Source organism: Vicia villosa, linkage group LG1 (genome assembly GCF_029867415.1).
Source record: "Vicia villosa cultivar HV-30 ecotype Madison, WI linkage group LG1, Vvil1.0, whole genome shotgun sequence".
NCBI lineage: Eukaryota > Viridiplantae > Streptophyta > Magnoliopsida > Fabales > Fabaceae > Vicia > Vicia villosa.
The window spans coordinates 43,020,646-43,044,781 of record NC_081180.1 but is presented as its reverse complement, the minus strand read 5'-3'; the positions used below and the strand labels follow the sequence as shown (position 1 = coordinate 43,044,781).

Here is a 24,136-nt window from a genome sequence, read left to right as displayed (position 1 = left end):
GATAGTAATCATATAAAATCTCTTGTACTATGGTGCTTTATGTGCATCCTTTTTCATTTTAGTTACATTACTAAGATAACTAAAGGTATAGCACAAGGTTAGAAAGAAATAAGATGATCCAAAAAAGTTAAGCAATTAACATTACGACGATCTATCATGTAAGAACAGTCAAATAATCAGTACAGATTGATGAAAATGTCATATCTAGGTATTATTCTCTGCCTTCTCAATATAACCAACAAAATTTGATAGACAGTTGAAGAGGTATCTGCTTCTATTTAATACATTGACAAGTGCATGATTGGAAACTCAACTATGACAAGATTACCAAAAAAAAATCCAAGAAGGAATGGAAAAAATGAAACCCAGTTCAGTTTTTCTTTTTGTTGAAGAAAGGATGGCAAACACAGTACTGATCAGTTGACACTGGTAAGGCTGAAACAAGCAGCAGCACTCTTCAGTTCATTCTCAGAAACATGCTCAGTGCACTTTCTTGTATCTTTCAATGATTCTTCTGAACTGCAAGCAGAGATATATAACATAAAAAAAACAAGAATTTTCATTTCATAAGATTTTGATTTAATATAGAGTCAGAATCAATTAACACCACAAAGTGTCCTACTATATCTACTTTCAATAATAGACTTTCAAACTCATTTTGTACGAATTGGTATTTGTTGAGGAGTTCAGAAAAGTTGGAAGACAATGCTCCAGGACCACAAAAAAGGAGAGATGTCATATCTCCACCCAAAATCTTAAGGCATTTATGTATATAGGTCATCTCTCGTATAAATCCAACATTTATAGGTGACGTTGAATTCAACCACTCACACTTAAGTTAACAATATCTCCCACAAGTGTGAGCTCCCAACTCTTATATGCGAATTATAATCTGATACCACTTGTTTGAGGATTCAAGAGAAGTCGAGAGTAACAACTAGACAATGCTTCAGAACCACAGGAGAGGAAGATTATATATCCATCCAAAACCTCAAGGCATTAGGTATATGAACCAGCTCACTTATAAAATCTACCAATTTACCTATTCATATGTGTACAAAATGGTACAAACCTCAAACAAGACTACCTCTGATTGAGTGAACCTATGGATATTCATATAGAAGAGAAAAAAGTAGTGTTTGTTTTGCTTCTACCATGTGCTTAATAATCATGTCATAATAAACTGATAAATCTACCTTGATTCATAAGCCTCCTTAGAATAAATGTATGATTGCCTATCATCAACCGTATCAAAAAACGAATGCATTTCATCATAATTATCTTCAACAACTCCTTGTTGAACAGATGACAGTGGTTGTTGTGACTCTGAGGCAATCAACTGATGAGGTTGCATTGTTATTGAATTGCCATTGCTATTAGTGTAAGGGCACTGAAGCCACAAATTCGGATTCGTAACATTATCCTTCGAATCCATATAGAGAGGAGAGTTATTATAATCCATACTATTGCTGTTGGAGTAAGAATGCTGTTGAGACACAGACAAAGGAGCAGCCACTGTGTTATAATTCTGTGGCTGCGGAGTGTTATTAAACAGCGCGAGCGCATTGGACGAACGTGGTCCCATTCCCAATTCTAACTGCGAAGTCACATCATCATGAGGCAACTGTTGTTGTTGTCGACACATTTCAAGTTGTTGATAAACAGCATGAAGCTCTTCTTCCATCATCCATATTTGATATTGTAGCCTGCAAATTTCCTCCCAACATCCATGCACCGGATACTTATCTCTATAATTAGCTTGCGTGATAATCGAATCCATAGCCGGTTTCTTCTGAGTAGGCTCCAAGATTTTAAGTATCTTGACAATGTTGCTAACTCCAAATAGTTTGTGAACATTAAGGAATATCTTAGGTTGATCTGCAGGGAAATAAGGAGCTAAAACGCACTCAGGTGTGCACTTTCTTCTCTGGAATTTGCATGCTGCACAAGCCTGTGTTGTCCCACCCTTAAGGGTCATTATTATTACTATGATTTCTTTCCACCACCCAGTGAGAATGATGTTGGAAGAAACTAACTAAGTATGATCCAGAATGAATGAGTTTTGAAGATGTGTGTACGAGGAAAACAAGAGTCTATATTAATGTATGGATCTGTTGGGTAAGGAAAGACTGAGTAAAAGTGGACACATGTTTGGAGGAAATTGTTTTCAAAAGTGATTATTCTGTTAGAGAGAAAATAGAATGTGGGAAACTCCTAAGTTTTGGGGTTACCATATGCTTCGATCATGTCTCACTAACTGTTGTTATCTATTCTAACCTTGAGACAATACTCTTACTATAATCATTAAATTTTACAAGAAAATAAATGTTGTCAAAAGAATTTTGTTAACTAATTTGCTTTAAACAATATTGTTATGAGTCTACATAGTATCAATCCTTTGGATGAGATTGATTGTTAAGAGTAGAATATAATGAAGGGTAAATTATTATTTAAACGGGTTATTAAATACTTTGAAGGTATAAATTTTTATAAAATGTACTTATGATAGAATGTTTTTTTAGTAGTATACATAATTTCCATTTATAATTATTAAGAATTTTTTTGTCTATCAAATTAAATATTATTTATATAATATATGAAATGGTAAGAGATTTCTTCCCGTTTAATCAGCGATTTTTGATTTGATCCAAGTCCTGGATACGCAGCAATGTTAAATTCTCTTGAGGGAAAGCTTTGTTGAAAGTAAGTCCTTGTGTCGAAGCAATTTGCTCGAGAGAGACAATGGAGTGTCGAAAAGATTTATTTTATTTAGAAGTGTGGAAAGAGTTTTTTACACACATATTTGTTTTAGATCTAGATAGATTTAATTTAGACTTAAAATAGATTAGATTTGATTTAGTTCCAAAATAGATATTTTGGACTTTTATAGTTTTGGGCCTTGGCTTTAGGGCTTTATAGTTTATGGACAGAGAGTTACTCTGTAGAAACCCTAGTCTCTTTTCTTCTTTAAATTTCTTTTCTCTTTTCATTGTTATCATGTGGTGATAACAATCTTGTTCATCAAGATTGATAGAAATTCATCATAAGTTTTGGTGGAATTCCAACAAGCTTTGACATCTATTGTGGTCCTACCCGACTCGAAAGACTAGTCTATGCAGCCGCACACACAAGATACTCGGTTTCTACCCCAAAAAATACATGAAATTTTAGATCAACCAAAAAAATACATGAAATTTTAAAATACCGCCATCCAACTACAAAATGACACTACTATAATCATATATGATTTTTGTAATGGGATGGTCATTGCACTTTTATTAGTTCTCTCAAGCTCTAAGAAAATTTGAAGATTTTTTTTTTCATTATACAGAGATTGAAATCCAAACGCACCAAATGCTAGAAAAATATCATAATTTAATCAATTTTTCCAATGCAAGTGAACATTTGTGTGAATTACAAATTTCAGACACACCCTTCGACAATTGAAATTCGGACACACTCGAACGGGAAAACGAATTCTATATTACCTTGTGTCAAAACCATGCATATGTGATACTCTTCATGATCATAACATATTTCTTTAAACCCTTCCAAAAAAAAATTGTATTTTTATTACGATTTTTCATTTTCAAACACTATCCTATTGTATTTCTACATCAAAAGATACAAAATTGTCTGAAATTATAGGTAACGTACATGTCTATCATTAATGACAATTGGGATAATATGGTTTTTTCTATTACATGAACGGAGTCCAGAATTTATAATTTGGTTCCTTGGAGGAATGGACTGGAAATTGAAATTTGGATTATTTGAATGTTTATTCAAATTGTTTTATTTTTTATTGGTTGTCAGTATGGTGTGTTGGGAGAGAATAAGACTCAAATGATTTAGAAGGGGGTAAATAGACTGTTCTCAAAAAGACTAATTTAGAACAATTTTCTTTTTTAAATCAGAGTTTAATGAAATTGTTCGGCATAACATAATTCATGGACGATATATGATATTGAAATGATTATCGTATACATTTAAACTAGAAATAAAATAAATGAAAGATGAAGAGACTAAAGCAATTAGAGTTTCAATTGATCTAAATTCAATTTATATGAGAAGTGTAAATCAAAACTATTCAATTGACTAAAAATTATATTATTACAGTTTTCATGTTTTATCACAAGTATCATAGTTTAGAAGCTTGATCTAACACCGGTCTAATTTTTATACACAAAATAACTATGAATGTGATAAAATCTAACAATATCAAATTTCTAAGAAAAAAGTAAAATCAAACCTCTGATTCTAAACAAAATATAAGAGACAAGAAAAGAGAGATAGTACGCTGAATTTATAATATGATTCATCACGTTAGTCCATGCTTTAAAGTTTTTTTTTCATTGTACAGAGATTGAAATTCAAACGCACCAAATGCTAGAAAAATATCATAGTACAACAATTTTTTTTATTAGAAATGCATCCAATGAAAATGAACATTTGTATGGATTACAAATTTCAGACACACCCTTCGACAATTGAAATTCGGACACATTCGAACGCGAAAATGAATTCTATTTTACCTTGTGTCAAACCATGCATATGTGATACTCTTCATGATCATAACATATTTTTTTAAACCCTTCCAAAAAAAATCTTGTATTCTTATTACGATTTTTTATTTCCAAACACTATCCTATTGTATTTCTACATCAAAAGATACAATTTTTTTTGAATTTATAGATAACGTACATGTCTATCATTAATGACAATTGGGATAATATGTTTTTTCTATTATATGAATGCAGTCCAGAAATTATAATTTGGAGTCTTGAAGAATAGATTGGAAATTGAAATTTGAATTATTTGAATGTTTATTCAAATTATTTTATTTTTGTATTGGTTGTCAATATTAGGGGTGACAAAACAGGTCGTGGCCCGGTAGGTCGGCCCGCGCACCCGCCAAAATATGGCGGGTTGGGTTGAGATTTTAGGCCCGCCCGCCAAAGCCCTCCGCTCCGTCAAAATCTGTTTTTTTAAAGTTAATTCTAGTATTTTTAACTCTTGATAATTTTATTTGTGAATATATGTTATATTTTTTAAATAAAATTTATTTAAAAGATACTTTATAAAAAAATGTTCTAAAAACTATGTGAAATATCTGATTATAATGTTAAAAAAGTATAATAATCTATTAAAAATGGATAAATAAATAAATAAATAGGCGGACAAGCACGCCGCCCGCCAACCCGCCACCTTGACGGGGCGGGCTAAGTTTTTATGCCCATTTTAACTTGGCCGGCATGTCCGCCCCGCTCTTTTTTTAGCGGGCATATGGCGGGGCGGGCCGCCCGCTTTGCCACTCCTAGTCAGTATGGTGTGTTGGGAGAGAATAAGACTCATATGATTTAGAAGGGGGTGAATAGACTGTTCTCGAAAAGACTAATTTAGAACAAATTTCTTTTTTAAATCAGAGTTTAATGATATTGTTCGACATAACAGAATTCATGGACGACATATGATATTGAAAGATGAAGAGATTAAAGCAATTAGAGTTTCAATTGATCTAAGTTCAATTTATATGAGATGAGTAAATCAAAACTATTCAATTGACTAAAAATCTATTATTACAGTTTTCATGTTTTATCACAAGTATGATTGTTTAGAATCTTGATCTAACATAGGTTTAATTTTTATACACAAAATAACTATGAATGTGATAAAATCTAACAACATCAAATTTCTAAGAAAAGAGTAATATCAAACATATGATTCTAAACAAAATATAAGAGATAAGAAAAGAGAGATAGCACACTAAATTTATATTGGTTCATCACGTTAGTCCATGCTTAGTACCTACTCCACACTTCAATGAATTCTCAATGAAAATTTGTAGTTTTCTACTATGATTTGACAATTTTTGTAGAGTATTTTAATACAATTACAAGATTCAAGATAATACTCAAAATTAAACAATCTTTGATTTAAATCTTCTCTTCGAATGTATACAGCGTTTGACATTGATCTCTACAAGAACTTCACTCGATCACGACTTCCACCTTCTAAATTAAAGAATTCTTCTCTGAGCTTCCATTTTGAAACAACTTCTCCTAAGTCCTACCGGTTCCTTGTCTGAGCATTGATTTGTCTTAAGGAAATAGAAACTCTAGCTTCGTCAGTAGTAACTTCCATACAACTTTACCAAACCAATATTGGAGAAAAGAAACTCATTCTTTTTCACACCTGAATTTTCAATCCCAGCCAAAACCATATAAAGATGTCAACCTAACCTTGAACCTTTCACAAAATATTAATCACAAATGAACCTCCTTTCGCATATCTCACGCCCTAGGTTGAAAAGCTAAACCAACTGATAATGGTAGAAGTTAGAGGTTTAAGATGAAGAGAAATTTCAGTTGCAATCTAAAAATAATACTAAAAAATGATTTTTGAAAGTTTCTGAGAGTCAAGTGTATATGATCCATTTGATTATTGTGAGAGAAATTTTGAAAAATTATTTATATATGTGTTGGAGATAAGACACAAAAATGAGAGAAAATACTCATTTGATTCGAGTCATGAATAAATGGTATGAGTAAAGTCAAGAGAGTGAATATTTTGAATCAAGAAAACTGCTTTTATGATTTGAATCATGATTTTTTTATTATTCTAGTAATTTGATTTGAGTTAGACAAACTCATGATTCAAATTAGAAATATAAAACTAAAGGCCAAAATTTGTATCAAATTTTTTATTAGATTTGAGTTAGACAAATTCATGATTCAAATTAGAAATATAAAACTAAAGGCCAAAATTTGTATCAATTTTTTTATTAGAGTCAAGCCTTTTTGTGATTAGAATCAATACTTGTATGATTCGAATAAGGCTTTTCTATGATTTGAATAAGAAATATATAAGTAAAATCTAATTTTTTTTATTTTATATTTATTCTAATCACATTTTTATTCGAGTAAAAAAAATTCCCTAATTCGAATCACACTTCAAAAACTTCAAAATTTAACAAATATGAAGAGTTGATTTGATTAAAAATATATTGTGTTGTCTTTAAGCAAATAGTTTGATTTGTGCATGCGTGAAAATGATTTAGCATTTAATTCTAAAATGTGCAACTATGTGAGGAGACTTAATTATGAAAAATAAACCAAAATACTAAATTGACAAGCAACACAATATAAAAGAGGACAAATCTTAGGAGGCAGAGCAACTCCAGTCTCCCCCTTTTTTATGCTTGACAAGCCTACAAATTTTGCAATTGGAATTGAGTCGACGTTGAGTAGAAGTAAAGTGTGATTAGTGTTTTCCTACTTTTGCTTATGCTTCCCTAAAACTTACACAATACCATAAATAGAATAAAATTCATAAACTAAATCTTGACTCACATTCAACTTATCCCCCTTTGACATGATAAAAAAATTCAGAGAAATGGTAATGAGGCTAAATGCAAAATAATCAGCAACATATAAAAAATCAAATAAACAAACCTAAACATAAAAAAAAGAAGGATACCCATCATATAAAAATAATATATCACAGACACACAAGATGTAACATGTGACAAATGTAAAAATATACACAATACGACATTGTTGTTTGAAAATGTATGATGTCACATGCAAGTGTACATGTTCTTAAAGTAGCAAGTGATATATTAGTAAAAATTTCAAACCCAAGCTGAGTGGAAATAACTTGGAATGAATTTCACAACTAACTTTTGTGAGTGAGCAAGAGCAAAAATATCGATAATTAATGGTTGTCACAAGTTCAATTTTAAAGTAAAAATAGCAGAAATAACTTTGGTTTACATAAATGGAAACACTGATGGGGAATATGTTGAAAAATGATCCATTAATATAACTTATCTATTGTGTGTACATGATGTGCTATGTCACACCAAAGAGGTCAGAATGCGATCTTATGGTGTATTCCTACAATATAAAAAACATATAGAAGAAAGCAAGGGGACAAATTCCTAAGCTTCACATTTAACTTTAATTTATGTTTGGTTTCATTCTAAATGTCCTCTATAATTGTATCTATTTAAGCATAAAGTGGCTAATATAATGAATATTTCTATCCTACTATTTTGAATCACATTTATCATAAGTTTTACTTGTTGATGAATTCCTCACAATAACAAGCTCGCATCTTTTACTAAACTGATCATCTGAAGAATCAGATTTATAACAATATAATGCATGGTAAAATAAACCACTAACAATTCATCATTTAACATAAAAGAATACTTCATATTAAGTTCTCATTGCTCAACATAAAGGAGTTTAGATCATAATGAGCTTAGTACATACATCAACACTGGATCCTAAGCTAAAAATTCTTAAACACATAATGGAAAAGAAATGAAAACCTAAGAGTAACTTCTTTGTGTTCTTGCATTCTTCAACCAACAAGAGACGTGTAATGTCACACTAGATACCGGTAGTTTATACTTGAGATGAAGAGATGAGAAGCTCTCCAATTTGATCCAGCTTACTTGCACACCAATCTCTACCAAGTGTTTCTCTCTGAATCTGAATCTCTTTTGCATTTCCACCAAGAGGTCCTTTTATAGTCAACTTCATCAAGGGTTTTTGAATATTTAATATATCTGGCCCATAAGAATCAACAAGTTTCCCTCCGATTCTCCATTTTTGTACCATTCTTGAGCAAGGTACAAACAACGTGTGGGGGACAAAGCGTTGCATGATAGATTAATGGCGCAGGGAAACAGCGGCGGCACAGGAAACAAACAAACTGTCACACTTTAAATGCATAAAAATCAGAAATACATTTTCGATTTTATATCAGAAGTGCATTTCCGAAATAAATTTTATCATAAAATAGACGAATCTCAAAAACAAATGAATTATATGTGTGTGGGGGTACAAACCGAAAATATATTTCCAATTTTCAGAGATAATTTTAGAATTTCGCGTGGGGCGTTGAAAAAGCATGAGTGGAATAAGAAATTCCCGAATAATATACCTAATAAATGCTAACAAACTAACAAAACAAGTCCAAGAATCTGACAGAAAAATGCTAATCTTAAATAGGTTCTGTTAGTATTAAATAAATGCTTTAAATTGATATTTTTACTTAAGCATATTTTCTCTTAAACTTTCTTTGAGGGATTAAAGGTGAAAATTGGGTAAACCCAATAAACATAGTGAAACCCACTCAAACCGAAACAAAAAAATAAGTTGGATCGAATTATTGAGTGAATATGATTTTCAAAAATAAAAACTTTTCAAAAGTTATGGATAAATCGACACTCAACCCACTAAATAAATCTTTGACTATTTTTTATAACTTAATAAGTGATATTTTTGATGTCTTTAATCTTAGATGCACTCTGATTATTTTGATGTTAATTATTGTAAGTTACAAGTATTTTATACAATTCTAGATATTACTGCAATGTAATTTTGGTTTTTACAAATATCTTTAAGATCAATTTTATCGTCCATTTAGATATTTGATATTTAAAAAAATTGCGATAATAGGTTAATATTTATTAAGAAAAAATGTGATACATTATTTATCATTTATAATTATATAAGGAAAAAAAGGAAAAAAAAGAAAAAAAATGGGTATCCCACTATCCAATCCAATCCATAAATTTGTGATTTTACCCAAACCGACCTAACGATATCGCGGGTGATTATTTTACCTCTCACAAACCAATGTACCATACATTAATTGGGTTATAGTTTTGGCTAAATTCAACCAAACAGTTTTGGCTTAAACCAACTGTCTGCTACAAATGCACTTACCTGAGATCCACCCTACATTAACCTCCCCTCTTCACTTAAACAAACTTCCTCACATTAATAGAAAATTTCCACCAACGTACATCAACTAGTAGTTTAGCACATGAACAAGTCCACTCTATTATACAAATTCCACGTAAACATTCAGACACCGCTTCATATCAACTTAATGAAACATTTATAAATAAATAATCAAATTAGGTTACCAACCTATATACGCGATAAATAAATAATCAAATTATGAAACCAATTTATATGTGAGATAGAGAAAGCTCATCATCTTCAAAACAATATTATACAACAAAATCAAAGTATTTTGATCAAATGGATGAACTTAATAAACTCCATAGAAAACATTGATACAAATAAAACTAGAACCTAATAAAACATGCACACACAAAAAAAAGCCTCAGCATAAAAATATAAAAGAAAAAAGCTAACAAATGCTTAAAAAAAATACAGGTCAAAAAATAGATATAGTAATATTACCTAGAAAATGGTGTATTCAATTCATTAAAAGTTATTCCTTTTAACATTAAATTAGTTTTTTAATTTAATACTATAAAATAACCTACGTCTGAATTGAGAGGGGGCATAGGTTACAAATATAGGGGCTTAGTTACACATTTTGCATAAAAAAAACAAAATTCAAGATATATAGAAGATAGAAGAATAGAGTATAATCCATCTCATTTTACGCTATTCCCAAAAAGTGTAGGACAAAATTGTGCCAAAAACTTTCAGCTTTTCACTCACAAATATCCGGTTAATACCTGCAACTATAACATACTATCATTAGTTCACTTATACTCAGTTCACGGAGATCCTATCCTCTACCCCACCCTACAACAAAAAATAAGTAAACAAAAAGGTACAGTGTAGTGAATCCAATGGATGGAATTATCTTTTAATTGGCTGTGTAGACACAAAGTCAGCCATGCAGCAGATTCCATCACAGGTATCATGAAAGGGGGAGAAGTTATCCAGTAGATCATTAACCGATACTAAACCATAGTTGCAACAAGCTGGCGTTGGAACAAATCTAACTGTAAGAGCTATACAGATCATCTTTTTTCTGCTAGGGGGTTGGAGGGGGTGGAAGGGAAATTTCCCCAACAGCTGAAGAACAAATTCCCCTCACACAAATTGCTATATGTTACCCAACAATAATGGGCAATTATTTTTTATATCTAAAACAGCCTAAGATCTTCTTACAGATTGCTGGTCAACTTGAGGTTCTTCTAACAATACCAAAACCTGCTTATTGGATGAATACAAAAAATGAATCTGATATTTTCAAAATGAACCAACTGTGTTGGGCAATGCTCAGTGCCAAACACCACTCTTGGCTTTCTTTCAAGTCATCCAGTTATACTAAATGTATTCGTCATCATCCCCCCCACCCCCTGAGAATATGTTCCTATTAAAATCATGAACTGTATCACAAAATTTAAAACACTGTATATCCCGAGATATGTACGCCAAAACTTGTTGGACATCAGTGAAACTTGCAACTTATAAACCACTTTTGTGTAATGCAACACATCAGCCTAAACAGGGCCTCTCCAGAAATTTGTCAAATTAAACTCTCTTTGGTCCAGCAAATGATGTTATGAATTCCACCAGAAATCTAGTTTACAGCTTCAAAGAAGAGAACCTGAGGCTGGAGATGTCCTCTCTCACACATAGTAAGAACATCAGCCCATCCACCAATTACCTGATCATTTAAGGGAAAAATTTTACACAACAATAATGACAACATATATTCATCTATTCATTATATTTAACTTACTTTAACAGTCTGGTCATCATACATAATCCAATGGCCGTGGTCATGACTATAAGCAAAGCAATGATAATGCTGGCCATAGTAGCAAACCTACAAGTTTAAATGGCACAAATTAGACCAAAAAAGATGCAGACGATAATGAACAAGAAAACCAATATATAAAAATAAAGGTCTGGTGCAGATATGGCTACTTTCTTCACGTAAAAAACGCAAAACAGTACTGAACCAAACGGAAGAGGAAATAAGAAACTATAAAAATCTATAAGGGTCGAGAGGCCCCTCAAACATCAGCAAGCAAGAGTATGGTGGGGTAGTCTTTCCTGAGCAGAATCAGGGTTCAATATACATTTAACAATCCAGTCAGCACAATGATTTACATCTGAGCTCATATTTGTTTTAGGAAGGGTATAAATGAACATTTTCACTGTTCAAGACTTTAATTGGATGTTAAGTGAAAAAATATGGGTAGAGAAATCCGCAGCAGAAGAAGAACTTGTGTAAGAATTTATTATCAAGTTGGACTCGAGGGGAAGTGTCGGGAATTAAAGACTCTCACATCAAACACTATAGGGACAAAGTGAAATGTATACAAGTGGGAAAAGTTTGAGTCCATTGTTTTGAACATTTGGAAAATTGAGCTCATACTTAAAGCACTGACTAGCCCATAATGTTACCACAATTCATTTGGTTGAGGGGAGTTGGAAGGCAGGAAAGTCAAATCCCTCCTAGACCACATACTTAAAATCATTTCCCTTCCCTTGTGAGTCAAACATACATAACATTAAATTTTATCCCCTCCCCTTTTTTGAACAAAATATATATGCAACTAAAATCCACCCTCTCCGTTGAACCAAACAAACTCTAAATGTTTTTGTTGTAGTCTTTTTCTGTAAATCAAATTCATCTCTTACAGCAGGAAGAAAAAGCAATTAATAATAAATAAAAAAGTTCCAAGCATATCATCATTTTAACACATACCACTGAAACCAAGTTATGGGTGCTTTTAGGACTTAAACCACGATAAAGGACACTGATATCTATCTTGGTGCTCAGGGCTGCCAAAGTTGCAGTTATGTCGTCAACACTCTCACATGTATTTTGCCAACCTAGAACTGTGAATACCAGACATGTAAGAGAAAGGGCGAAAAGAGCATACCAAAAATAAATTGACCCCCACACACAACAGAGATACCTGTCATAAAAACACGGGGCGGGGCTGAAAGAAAGTGATGAATGTGGTTGAGCTTGCCACAGCCCTCAGCCTCTAGATCACAAGCCAGTTGATGGTTCCTCTCCACAAGATTCAAAAGCTTGTCAAGAGAGCTCTCAGGAAACATAGCCTGAAAATGGACCAAGGGATTTAACTAAGCTACACGTACATAACAAGCATAACTGTTTTTTCATGCCCCTGGAAGCATAAAATCAGAAACACTAAATGATTAGATGTGAAAAAAATTCCTAAAGATACCTTCATTGTCCTAAGGGCATTGGCATTTATATTGTGAAAGAAAGAAGTATACTTCAAACGTCTGGACTCAAGACCACAATGGTAGCAGTTCATCTGTTCAAAAATGTTCATTCCAAAATGCGAATGTACTATACAACTATCAGCTGCACAATCCCAAGACCCTGTGCAGTTACTTTCCACTGATTCTGCATTAGAAACATCTGAACCACGGGTAAATGATTGATGAAGGCAGTCAAATATTACTCCCAGTACCTCGGAAGCATCATTCATCTGAGCCTGCCAAATGCCAATACATTAATCACATTGTCAACAAAAGAACTACCTTATATTCATTTTTTGTCAATAAAGTTACCTCCTGGAAGAAGTTACTCTCTGGATATAGGTTGCTTAGAGCTATCCGCAGGGAAGTAGGTGCAACTGCTTCCCTCCTTGAATCCTTTGAAGCAAGGTCTAGAGCGGTAAATATTTCATACAAGGCACAGACAACACAGGGATTACCGACATGAGCATGCTCTGATACTGGTTTGCCAAGAAATTCCACCCGAAAGCGGCTTAAATGCCACAAAGACTGAGGTCATACAGAGATAAGAAATCCTTTTCAGAATGTAGAAAGTCATACATCATGATATAAAATTACTGCAATTTATATAACTGCAGTTAATATAATAAAATATAGGAAAAAATTGACTTTCAAAATACCTACCTGAATAATAACATTAAGGAAACAATTATATTCCCCCACTTCATTCATCAGTCCTGTACCAAGTAAACTAGCTCCATTCACGTCTTTAGCTGAATCTTCCAAAGGTGCAAGACCTGAACGGTCTACCTGTGAGGAAGATCTCTGTGGCATCCTCAAACTTGAAACAAAAGGCAAATTTCCATGTGCTTGATATGTGTCTGACAAGAAGAATCTCTTAGAGGATTAGACGGTCACAGGATGAACCCAGAACTCTTTGTTTAACGTGCATGAGTAATTATAGCCAATTTAACAGAAAAAAGAAATTTTTACATGACTATCAGGATTTAGTTTTGTCAAGTTTTGCTGGTAACTTGTAACGAAAATAGAACCACGACATGAAATGGATAGTAAATAAATATACAGGTAAATGCATTAGAAAGAAAAGAAGGGTGTTTAATAAGCATTCGGATAGCGGGTAAAGCATTATAGGTGTAGATAAATGGCAAATGCACGTTCGCAGCATTAAGGTTAACAATAAACATGGGCTCTGAATCAACAACTATGAGAGAGCAATCGGTATCACTTTGGTCATAAGCAGACGATATGAAAATCTAATTATCAAATCAAGAAGAAATTGACAATAAAATTGAACTGAAACACAGAAAGCTTAATCCATGGCATAACATTATCAAGAACCAACTAATCCAACAGCTTAAACTGGGAGGTAGATGCTCAAGAATGACTTTATATGTCATGACAAACCTCACATAAGAACATTTGGACTTTAAAGTAAAAGTAAGTTCATTATGGTAAAATTTAATTTAGTTCATGAAAAGTGTGGGGTGGGGGAAGCAAGGGACGAACTACTGATTACTAAAGCATATGCTTTAGCCTCTAATATCTTATACAGAAGTTGAATTGTTACTGCACGTGTATGATATAAAAAAAATTAGGTTGTGAAGAGGGAGCTAATTGGACATGATGGCCACATATTGTAAATGAAGGGAAAGATGAGATAATTGGAGACGAAGGGCAAAATCTCCATAGGATACACAGAAAGCACGTACCAAAAGAAAAGTTCATTTCGAGGCAGTACCAACATAGACAGTTGTTACTTGTTAAGTTGAGGAGGGAATTCTGGTATTATACCAGAAATGTTTTAGCGTTAGGTAGGGCTACAAGTACATTTGTTGTTTGATCGAAGCTTGGGGTGAGAACTTGAGATGCTTTGATAAAAAAAAAAATGCATTTTAAGATGACAACAACCAGTCTATATATGTATGTAAGGACTGAGATAATACCTAGGCTTTGGCGAACAGCCATTTTAAGATCAGCTTGGAATCTTTCCTCCTCCTCATCTTCTACTTGCAATTCTTTCATCACCTTTACTCCATTGTTTTCCAACACTGATGGTATATTTAAGTAACAGCACATTAATATTTTCATATTTTGGAAAATACATTACCAAAATGGCAACTTTTATACTATTTTTAAAATAAGTATCACCAATGACTTCATCAAGAATCAAAAACAGAAAAAGATTTCTGCACCAACAAAACAAGTTTGAACTTAAATATTGACGCAATTCTTGAGGAAAGAAGCACAAAGTGATGCAATGAAAGTTAAAATATTACAAAGCAGATTTGGAATCTAATTGAATAGAACAAAAGTATGAATTGATCAAAAATTTCTTTATTAAGAGAAGAAGGAAGCCCACTGAAGAAAAACCATAATCTAAACAAGCGTTGCTAGAGAAAGTATAACGGAAATCAAAATACTATTCAATTTAACATCAGACAAGGCTGTGATACGTAGCCCAAAAGATGGAAGCCTAGGGCAATCTGAAATAATATTTTGTAGCAGCATTTATTAGTTAATATACCATGTACATCACACATTTATAATCCAAACAAGGTATAAGTGATCCAGGTACAAGATAACTAGGGTAAAAAATAACCCAAATGCCAAATATGAAAGAGAGTATATGGAAAGAAACTGTATCCCAAACAATAACCTGATTCATTTTCAACTTTATTTATCGATACATCCATACACATACATACGATACATATTATAGTGCATGCCAATTAAATCCAATTGAGTCGAACACTATCTTTGTAAAGAATTAGTATGAATCAGATATATCTGATAAAAACCTAAATGGTTGAGAATAAACATACCCCAGTATTTCATGAAAAGAATAGTTCGGAAAGATTAGAACTTACAATGTTTGGCATCTTGACTGTTATGAAACTTAGCCTGCTCTCTCATGTGATAGTCAGTATGTTTATCCTCAATATTCTCATTTTCCTCCAATGAAATGTACTCCAACTTTCCATCAACCATTTTAGACGAATTCTTACTCCGCTTATGTTTTTTTGCTGCACGCCTATCAGGCAAAGGTAGACCCTTCTCTGGAACAGTTCCATTGAGTATATCTGCTGTAAATGTTTTTTTTAAAAAAAAGTGAGGAACCTCGTCAACTAAAAACATAAATAAATAAAGCACTTTGAGACACCACCAACCTTGTTTATGCAAAAGACTAATTTTGGGGGGAGCTGAATCAGCCAAATATTTAGTTGGCGCCATGGAACCATTTGTTGCGGTAACGACGTCCAGATTGTTTGGGCTCCCATTCTCCTTTCCCAACTGTTCCTGGAAAAGAAATTGCAAGTTCAGCGGGTGTTTTTCTAGCGATACCTGATTCTTGGCTTTTAGTACTTTTCTATAATTTGTATGTTTGCCTAATAGGTCCATTAACCATACAATAGTACCTTGCAGATTAGCAGCCAGAAATTATGCATGTTTACATGCAGTATAAGAGATACTCCAAAAGGGGATTTATACCTGCATAGGTAGTCTTCCATATTCTTGCACATCTGAGCCGTCGACAACAGGCTTCAATTGACAACCTTGAAGTTTGTCAGACACTTCCTCTACACATGTACCTGATAATTTCTTCTGTTGCTCAGCAAGGTGCTTCTGTTTGGCCTCGTTTTCAATCCTCCGTTGAAGCTCCAAGGTTTCTTCAAGCTTTTTTTCCTCCTCTTCAAGTTCAATTTTACGTCTAAATTCCTCTTCGTGGTGTTCCAAATCAGCATCATCCATGGAAATAACCTCATGATCTTGAAAGTCACTATCAGGTGATACTAGATCAGAACTGCAACTAAAACCGTTTTTAAGGAAAGTTACATCGTCTCTAGAAGATTGTATAACAAAAAATGAAAACCCAGAAAAACAAAGTAAATGTATACTGACTCTAGAGTAGTAGGCTGAAGCGAGGGATGGATAGAACCACTTGTGGCCTGCAAGAGAGAGAAATTTTAATCAGTTATCATAGACAATGGCCAAATATATGAACAAATTCAATATGCATGACGAACACCTTCAAATCTCTTGTTTTTCTGTGATCTTTATTTTTCTTCTTATCCTTTGTCTTCTCCACATGTCTAGTGCTCTCATTTCCCCCTTTGCCAATCTTCTTGGAATCAAGAGCAAGTTCAGCCAAAAATGCTTCACCTGCTGCGTCAGATTTCTCCCTAGCATATTTCTCAGCCAAATCTTCCAAAAGTGCCTAACAGATCAAAACAAACAAACATTTAGTTAAGTGAAAGATGAAATAGCGGTACATGATTGGGTGGTTTGTATACAAACCTTTAGGTACACCTTCACCAGCGGCACAAGTATTGCTCGATAATCATTGGCAGAAACATGTCCAAGCTTGAGTTCCAATTGCTGCACCTCTGAAACACATCTTATTATTTCAGCGTCAACTTTGCTAATCTGCATGGTAAACACATTAGGTTAGAACATCAAGGCAAAAGTCCATCCTCGCAATTAACTTAGTAGCACGGGACAAAAACCAACACACTAACCTCTATAGATGCGTGCTCTTTAAGTTTCTGAATAGCAATTTCTACACAACCATCCATTTGATGCAAACAGTCCTTCATTCTCCATTCATCATTTTCACCGGATTCTAAGTCACATATCTGAGAAGTCGCGCCAGGATAAGTTTCATCACAGCAATATTGATTATTAACATTCATCGCTTCTGCTTCTTGCAAAACATTTGATATACATTCCATCTCAAACCTATTTCCAGTATACGCCATTTCATTTTCACTCTCAGCAATCTCTTCCCTCCGCCGTTTTAAGACAGACTCATAGCTTCGCTGCACAAATTCACCCACATTCCCCCTCTTCTTACCTTCTTCAAGACAAAGATCCTCAATTGTCTGTAGTGCTTCCTCATAGGCTAAACGGTCACACTTCTTTTGACACAAACTATGTAATTGATAAAACTCCTTGTCAAGTGTCCGGACCATTTCTTGTCCTTGGCATATTTTATCTTCTTTGGTCCGAATCCATGTAGACAATTGATCCCCAATAGACCGACTTGAATATAACCAGGACAGAAAAGCACCACTACTGTCTGAAATTCCATCAGGAGAACTTGGGGTGACCATGTCCTCAAAAACAGACTCCTGGGCTGTACCAGGAGTGAATTGTGTAAGTAGAGACTCATCCAGGAGAAGGCATGATGCATCTCCATTGAGAACAATTTTCTCTCTGATCTCGGGACTCTGGATGATATCATGCAAATCATTCTTGGGACTACTACTTTTATCAGCATATCTACCCAACCCACAAGCATGAGACATTTCCTGCAGAAATTGGAGAATTTTCTTAAGTTGTGAAGCTCCCAGAAAGCATATGCACATTGGTGTTTGGTCTACATCATGTTTTAGAAGTTCAGAACCAGCAGCAAGACCTTGGATCTCACCCATACTAAATTGTATGACCTTGTGAAGATGACTAGCAGCAATACATTTGTGTCTAATAAGTATTTCAAATACTCCATGGATTTTCTCTAGAAGTTTTGCACGCTCCTTGTCATCAGATACTGGCCAACAATCAGTAACAGGATTTGCCATAAACTGTTGGTCTGCAATGCCTTCTCTGGCATTACTATCAGCAATTTTATAATACTTGCTTCTTTCTGTTGTACAATTACCAAAACTGTATCCTAAACTTTCCTTTCCATGGTATGAGATGGTTGAATCTTTAAAACAGTCATTGTAGCCCTGAGCAAGATAATCCTCTGGAATAGATGAACTTTTGAGATTTGCTTTATAGTCAATCATTTTAACTGCAGCTGAGACATCCAAAGGCTTCCAGGAAAAATTAAGAATCATCTCAAGCCATTCATTGTCAACATGTTGAGGCAAAACTCTCTGCATTTTTGGAGAGAGAGTCTGAAGGTGTGCCTGCATAACATGCTGCCTATGACCTTCCGGATTGGAAAAGATCTCAGCACAAATGCCACAAACCCAAAATTTCCATGTTTTATTGGCTTCGGCATAAAACAGAGCTTCTGATAAAACATCTTTTGGCAGAGTCTCCTTTGAAGAGCCAAAGTGGGAGATGATATCAGATATTTTAATCCTAAGGCAGTCCTTCTTCACATCCATACTCACTGAATCCCAATAAGATAGCACCCACTTTCTCCTTTCGGCTGTAGAGCCATTTTTTCTCATATGCCTACGCCTCTCACCTGTCCTCTGACTAGACCCTGAAGACAAATCCAATGCCCTGTCATCCCTTTCTCCTTCATTCGGAGACTGCGGTGCCTCTGACTTCTGCTGCAACAGTCTTGCAGCAGCTACCCTAACTTCAATCTCTTTTCTTCTTTCCTCGGGCGTCTTGGTAACCTTCTTAATCTCATTTGGCCTTCTAGCCTGAACTAACCTAACCTCCATAGGGTCCTCCGTAGCCCTCCTTATAGGAATCAACCGAAACCTGTCTTCCCCATTACCCAGATTTTTCATCCAAGACGACAGCGAAGCTATGTTAGACTTCTGAATCAGCTGCCTCAACTCAGCCTGCACATGTAATATACGGTCTTCCAAACTAGACACCTTCTGCTCGCTCTCATCCTGCAACGTCTCCTTAGCAGGATCATTTGGGTTTTCAATAGCAAGCCCTCTCTCACACTCGTGCACCACATCCTCATAATCCTTCCCCTCAGTCGCTGCTTCCAATATCACAGTGGCATGGAAATGTGCATACTCAATCGAATTCGGCGAAAGCTCAACAGCTCTCCTAGCCGATTCAACAGCATGCTTCAAATGCCGCTGCTTAGCGCTACAATCAGTAATAATCGAAGCCACCTTGAAACATATAAATCCATGAATTCGATAAACGAAAGCGGAGTAAGGCGAACCCTCCTCCTTCAAGCACAACTCCTTCATGAGCTTCATCGCCCTATTGTGATTCCCACGACGAAACGTGGTTAGGGCTCGCTCACATTCTACCTTAATCGCAGAGAAATCAGAACCCTCAGATTGAAAAAGAACCAATTCGTTCTTGCTAGGGTTAGAAAGATTCTGATCGAAAACGTTGGTGGCATCGGAGTCGGGTGAAGTGGAACCTTTAGCGGCGGCTCCGCCGATGGGAGATTGAGACACCGGAGAAGCCGCCGGCGAATTCTTGGAACGAGGCGCGGAGTTTCGCTTTTTGTGTCCCATGAATTGAGGTCATGCAAATCCGATTCACGTGCATAAATGAAAGAACCCGCGATGCAGAAATTGAAAAGAAAGAAAGATTGAGAGATTACCTAGAGAGAGAAAGATGAAAGAAGATAACGGTTGCCGGAGAAAGATCGGAGAGAAACCGAAACCGAAACCGTAACCGAAAACGAAAACCTATAACGAAACGTGAAAGAGAGAGTGAAGGGAGCACCTACCCACAGCAGATGGGTGAGGTTTCAGTTTCTTGAAAGAGAGAGCGATCGAATGGAGAATTAAAAATGAGAGTGAAGTGCTAAGTATGCGAATGAAATCAAATTTTGCTAATAAGCTCTTTAATCGCAATTAAAATACATGAATAAGTTTTTTTTTATTTATTTATTGACTTTCAAAATTGTTGATCTTCCAAATGTCAAAATTGTTAGACCGTAATTTCATAATTATTCTACAGATTTGAAATTAGTAATAAATTATTATTATTTCTTAATTTTGTCTTTTTTTATATGTTATTTTTTTGTTTTTATCCAAATAAGTTATTAGAAAATATCGAGAAATATATAATTCATAAATAAGATAATTATTTATTTTTAAATTAACTAATTAAGTTAATTTTTTATATTTAAAAAATATTTAAATTATTTTTCGAAAAAAACACTCAAATAGAAACATTTTAAGCATTCAATTCATATACAACATTAGCATTTTTTGCTTGAGAAAAATTATTATAATAATAATAACTTAATTTGAATCTATTATAAAAAAAATTTAAAATGGTTGCCACTAAATTTATTACTTAATCATTTTTATATTACTTTTAATTTCAAAATTTTGACTAAACTTTTTTTTTGGCTATCTCAGACTTTATATAAATTTTGCACTAAACAATTAATGATGCATTTTTTTATTTCATCCAAAATATTTATTAATTAATTTAAATATTTTAGTATTAATTCATACTAATAAATATCGCTTTACTCTATTTGATTCATCAAAATAAAATATAGAATAAATATTTATTATTGAATAATATAAAGAAAATTATATAATACATATATTTTTTATTTATACGTAATAATATTGGAATTAAACTCCAATCTTATCTTATAGTTAATTGAATCAATTTTAATAAAAAAAATCAATCTTTTTATTGATTCCGCCTCTTATTCTTCACTCTTAGCTCGAATGACCAAACTTTTTTTTTACTATCTTAGACTTTATAATAATTTTGCACAAACGATTAATGATGCCTTTATTATTTTATTCAAAATATTTATTAATTAATTATTCCAAATTTATCAAATTAAAAATTGTAATATTTAAATTTATTTTTTTATTTAATTATTTAAACGGCTAATTTAAATAATTAGAAATTATATAAATATCCAAATAAATTTAAATATTAAAATTAATTTGATTATTAAATTAACAATTCTAATTTAAAATTATTTAAATATCCAAATAATTTTAAATATTAAAATTTTTAATTTAATTATTTTCCTAATTAACTTTTTTTTATTACTATCTTAGACTTTATAATAATTTTGCACAAACGGTTAATGATGCATTTTTTTTCTATTAATACAACATTTAGAACACTATCATGACAATGATCCTTACATTCTAACCTTTAAAGATTTAACCAGATACGGAAATAAAGTTAGACATATAAAAGCGGTTGGACATGGTAATAAAAGTGAGTGCGGGAAATAAAGTAACGTAAGCAAGGCAGTTAAATAGAATAAAACATGTAAAAGAAAATAAAGGCAAGCAAGGTAATAAATCAAGTAAAGCGAGTTCAGGAAATAAAGTAAATAAAGCAATGTAAAGTAAAGCGATTAAAATAAAGCGTGTAAATAAAAAAACCTGCTCCAATCGGAGTCTTTAAATCTGGTACAAGCGGAAAGTAAATTGCAACTGGAATGTAAATGGCAGCAGGATTAACTTCTACCAGAGTGCTCCAAACTCGATTACAGACTCAATCAATAGTGTGATAACTCTTCGATGTGAAGGGATTATCACTTATAAGATCTGACAGTATATGGCTTAAATATGTAACTAAGCTTGGATGGAAAACGAAAAATGAAATGAACTTCTTATTTATAAAGGTCCTTGGAGTTGCGTAAAGACAGGAGTGCCCCTCAACTCATTTTGAGCGGGAAACAAAATCCAAAGACCGCGTCTGCGAAGGGTGGGTCAGCGGCCGCGGAGCAGGGCGAGGGGGAGATCGTGAGGACGTGGCAGTTACCTCTCTAGACATAGTGGGACACGTCACCACACTCTCTACAGCGGCCACTGAGCTGGACGCCATGTGTGTAAATTGACTGGAAATCCCGATTTTTCTGACTTTTTCACTTGTTTTCTTCAAAGGAGTGAATAAAAGGGTCAATACTTGCAAACGAGCCAAGAACAAACATAACACAGGAATATAACTTAAAAAATAATGAAAAACATGTGCAAATCGAGTCGATTATGTAGTGCGATTCAGTGTGATCATTTGCTTGCTCAGCGAGCAAACTCTAACGAACTAACTCAGCTAAAACATACAAAAAATGTTTAGTTTAATTATGTTCAAGTTCACTCCTTCGCAGTGGCGGAGCCAGGAAAATTATAAAGTTTGGGCAAAAATTTAAAGACCACAAAGAAGTTGTAATTTGATAGGATAAATGCTTGCTCTATTATTCCTAACACTCTCTCATTTCAAATATTGATACAACCGCGCCTAAATTTCACCAATTCAATATGGCCAACACTTATCACCTCAACCTACTGCAACGCTTCACTAATTGGAAACTAGCAGGTATTTTATCTGAAGGGCCAAATTTGCAAATAGTACTATAAAGAATTATGAAACAATACCGGTAAAACTGAATGATCGTCAAACCATTCACACTCTTGCTTAATATACACTAGATCTGACTGATAGGGATTATGGCTCTTGTTTGCAAAACATTTTCCAACATAAAATTCCTTGGAACAATTTGGAGTCCAGAGAGAAAAATTATATATCCAAGCTGCTATATTATGTTTGGATTGTCCCAATTCTACAAGAATGTTAATGAACCGGAGGAGTTATGGCATGTTAATCTTACTGCAACAACTAAAGGTGAAGTTTAATTCAACTAATATTTCTTGCATAACTCAACTCAATAGTAAATAAGTAATAGAATTCAAGTGGTTAATTGTTAGAGTTGTACTAAGTTCAATTCTTCCATGAAACAATTTTTTATGACTGGTGTAATAAGGAATTTTTATGGTGTCATGGATTAAATTTTTATTTTTAAGTATATGTGAAACATATGTTCATTATCTATGTAAAAAATGAAAATAAAAAGTTGCAAATGATCATAGTTGTTGTCCTGACCATCCTTTCAAGAATACTTTTTCCTGCTGTTTACTATAGAAAAGAGCAAAAAAGAGGAGTTATAAAAACTTAATGCTACGAAAAAATTGTGAGGATTATGACTGAAATTTTATTAAAGCTAGAAAAAATGTTAATTAATTCGTATGTCAAATAACTTGTAATTTTCATTGAGATTCTCTAATTCATTCAACAATTCAAACATATTTGTCTAGTTGGTCATAAAAGAAAGTACCACTTTAGAGGGTTTACCATTCAAAATGGCGGTAATTAAAATAGCAACAAACAACTTTTCACATGAAAACAAGATTGGAAAAGATGGCTTTGGACAAGTTTAAAAAGTGAGCAAACATGATTTGTAAGAAACAGAAGGTAAAAAGGAAAAGAAACTTGGTTGAGGCAATTTACAAAACACTTAGTGTGCTAGTTGCAAATTGGTGATAACAACAACAATTCGATACTGATTCTTAAACCACAACCTGCAACAATAACAATCATCACCGCCAACGATAATTCAACATCATAAAGTGAAAGAATTGAAACGAAAAGAGGTGAAAAAATGGTTAAAG

The 24,136-nt window shown here is 33.6% G+C and overlaps 2 protein-coding genes across 5 annotated transcripts; both read right to left on the bottom strand.

Annotated features, from left to right (window-relative positions):
* Window positions 1-164: 164 nt before the first annotated feature.
* LOC131635713 (LOB domain-containing protein 27-like) lies at window positions 165-2,051 on the bottom strand. The gene is made up of 2 exons (XM_058906361.1): window positions 1,197-2,051; window positions 165-519 (listed from the first exon to the last, which is right to left on the bottom strand). The coding sequence occupies exons 1-2, from the start codon at window positions 1,976-1,978 to the stop codon at window positions 417-419; spliced, it is 885 nt and encodes a 294-aa protein (XP_058762344.1). The 5' UTR covers window positions 1,979-2,051; the 3' UTR covers window positions 165-416.
* An 8,324-nt stretch (window positions 2,052-10,375) lies between these two features.
* Window positions 10,376-20,524, bottom strand: LOC131635677 (uncharacterized). Of its 4 annotated transcripts, none has more exons than XM_058906322.1 (15): window positions 17,555-20,524; window positions 17,334-17,462; window positions 17,065-17,253; window positions 16,938-16,984; window positions 16,527-16,845; window positions 16,205-16,334; window positions 15,905-16,117; window positions 14,981-15,085; window positions 13,701-13,897; window positions 13,350-13,565; window positions 12,998-13,273; window positions 12,722-12,869; window positions 12,508-12,641; window positions 11,533-11,619; window positions 10,376-11,457 (listed from the first exon to the last, which is right to left on the bottom strand). In XM_058906322.1, the coding sequence occupies exons 1-15, from the start codon at window positions 20,207-20,209 to the stop codon at window positions 11,371-11,373; spliced, it is 4,932 nt and encodes a 1,643-aa protein (XP_058762305.1). In that variant the 5' UTR covers window positions 20,210-20,524; the 3' UTR covers window positions 10,376-11,370. The 4 variants fall into 4 exon arrangements, with proteins under 4 accessions (XP_058762305.1, XP_058762311.1, XP_058762319.1 ...); XM_058906328.1 differs by having other exon boundaries at window positions 15,905-16,120; window positions 16,205-16,328; XM_058906336.1 differs by having other exon boundaries at window positions 15,905-16,120; window positions 16,527-16,839.
* Window positions 20,525-24,136: the final 3,612 nt, after the last annotated feature.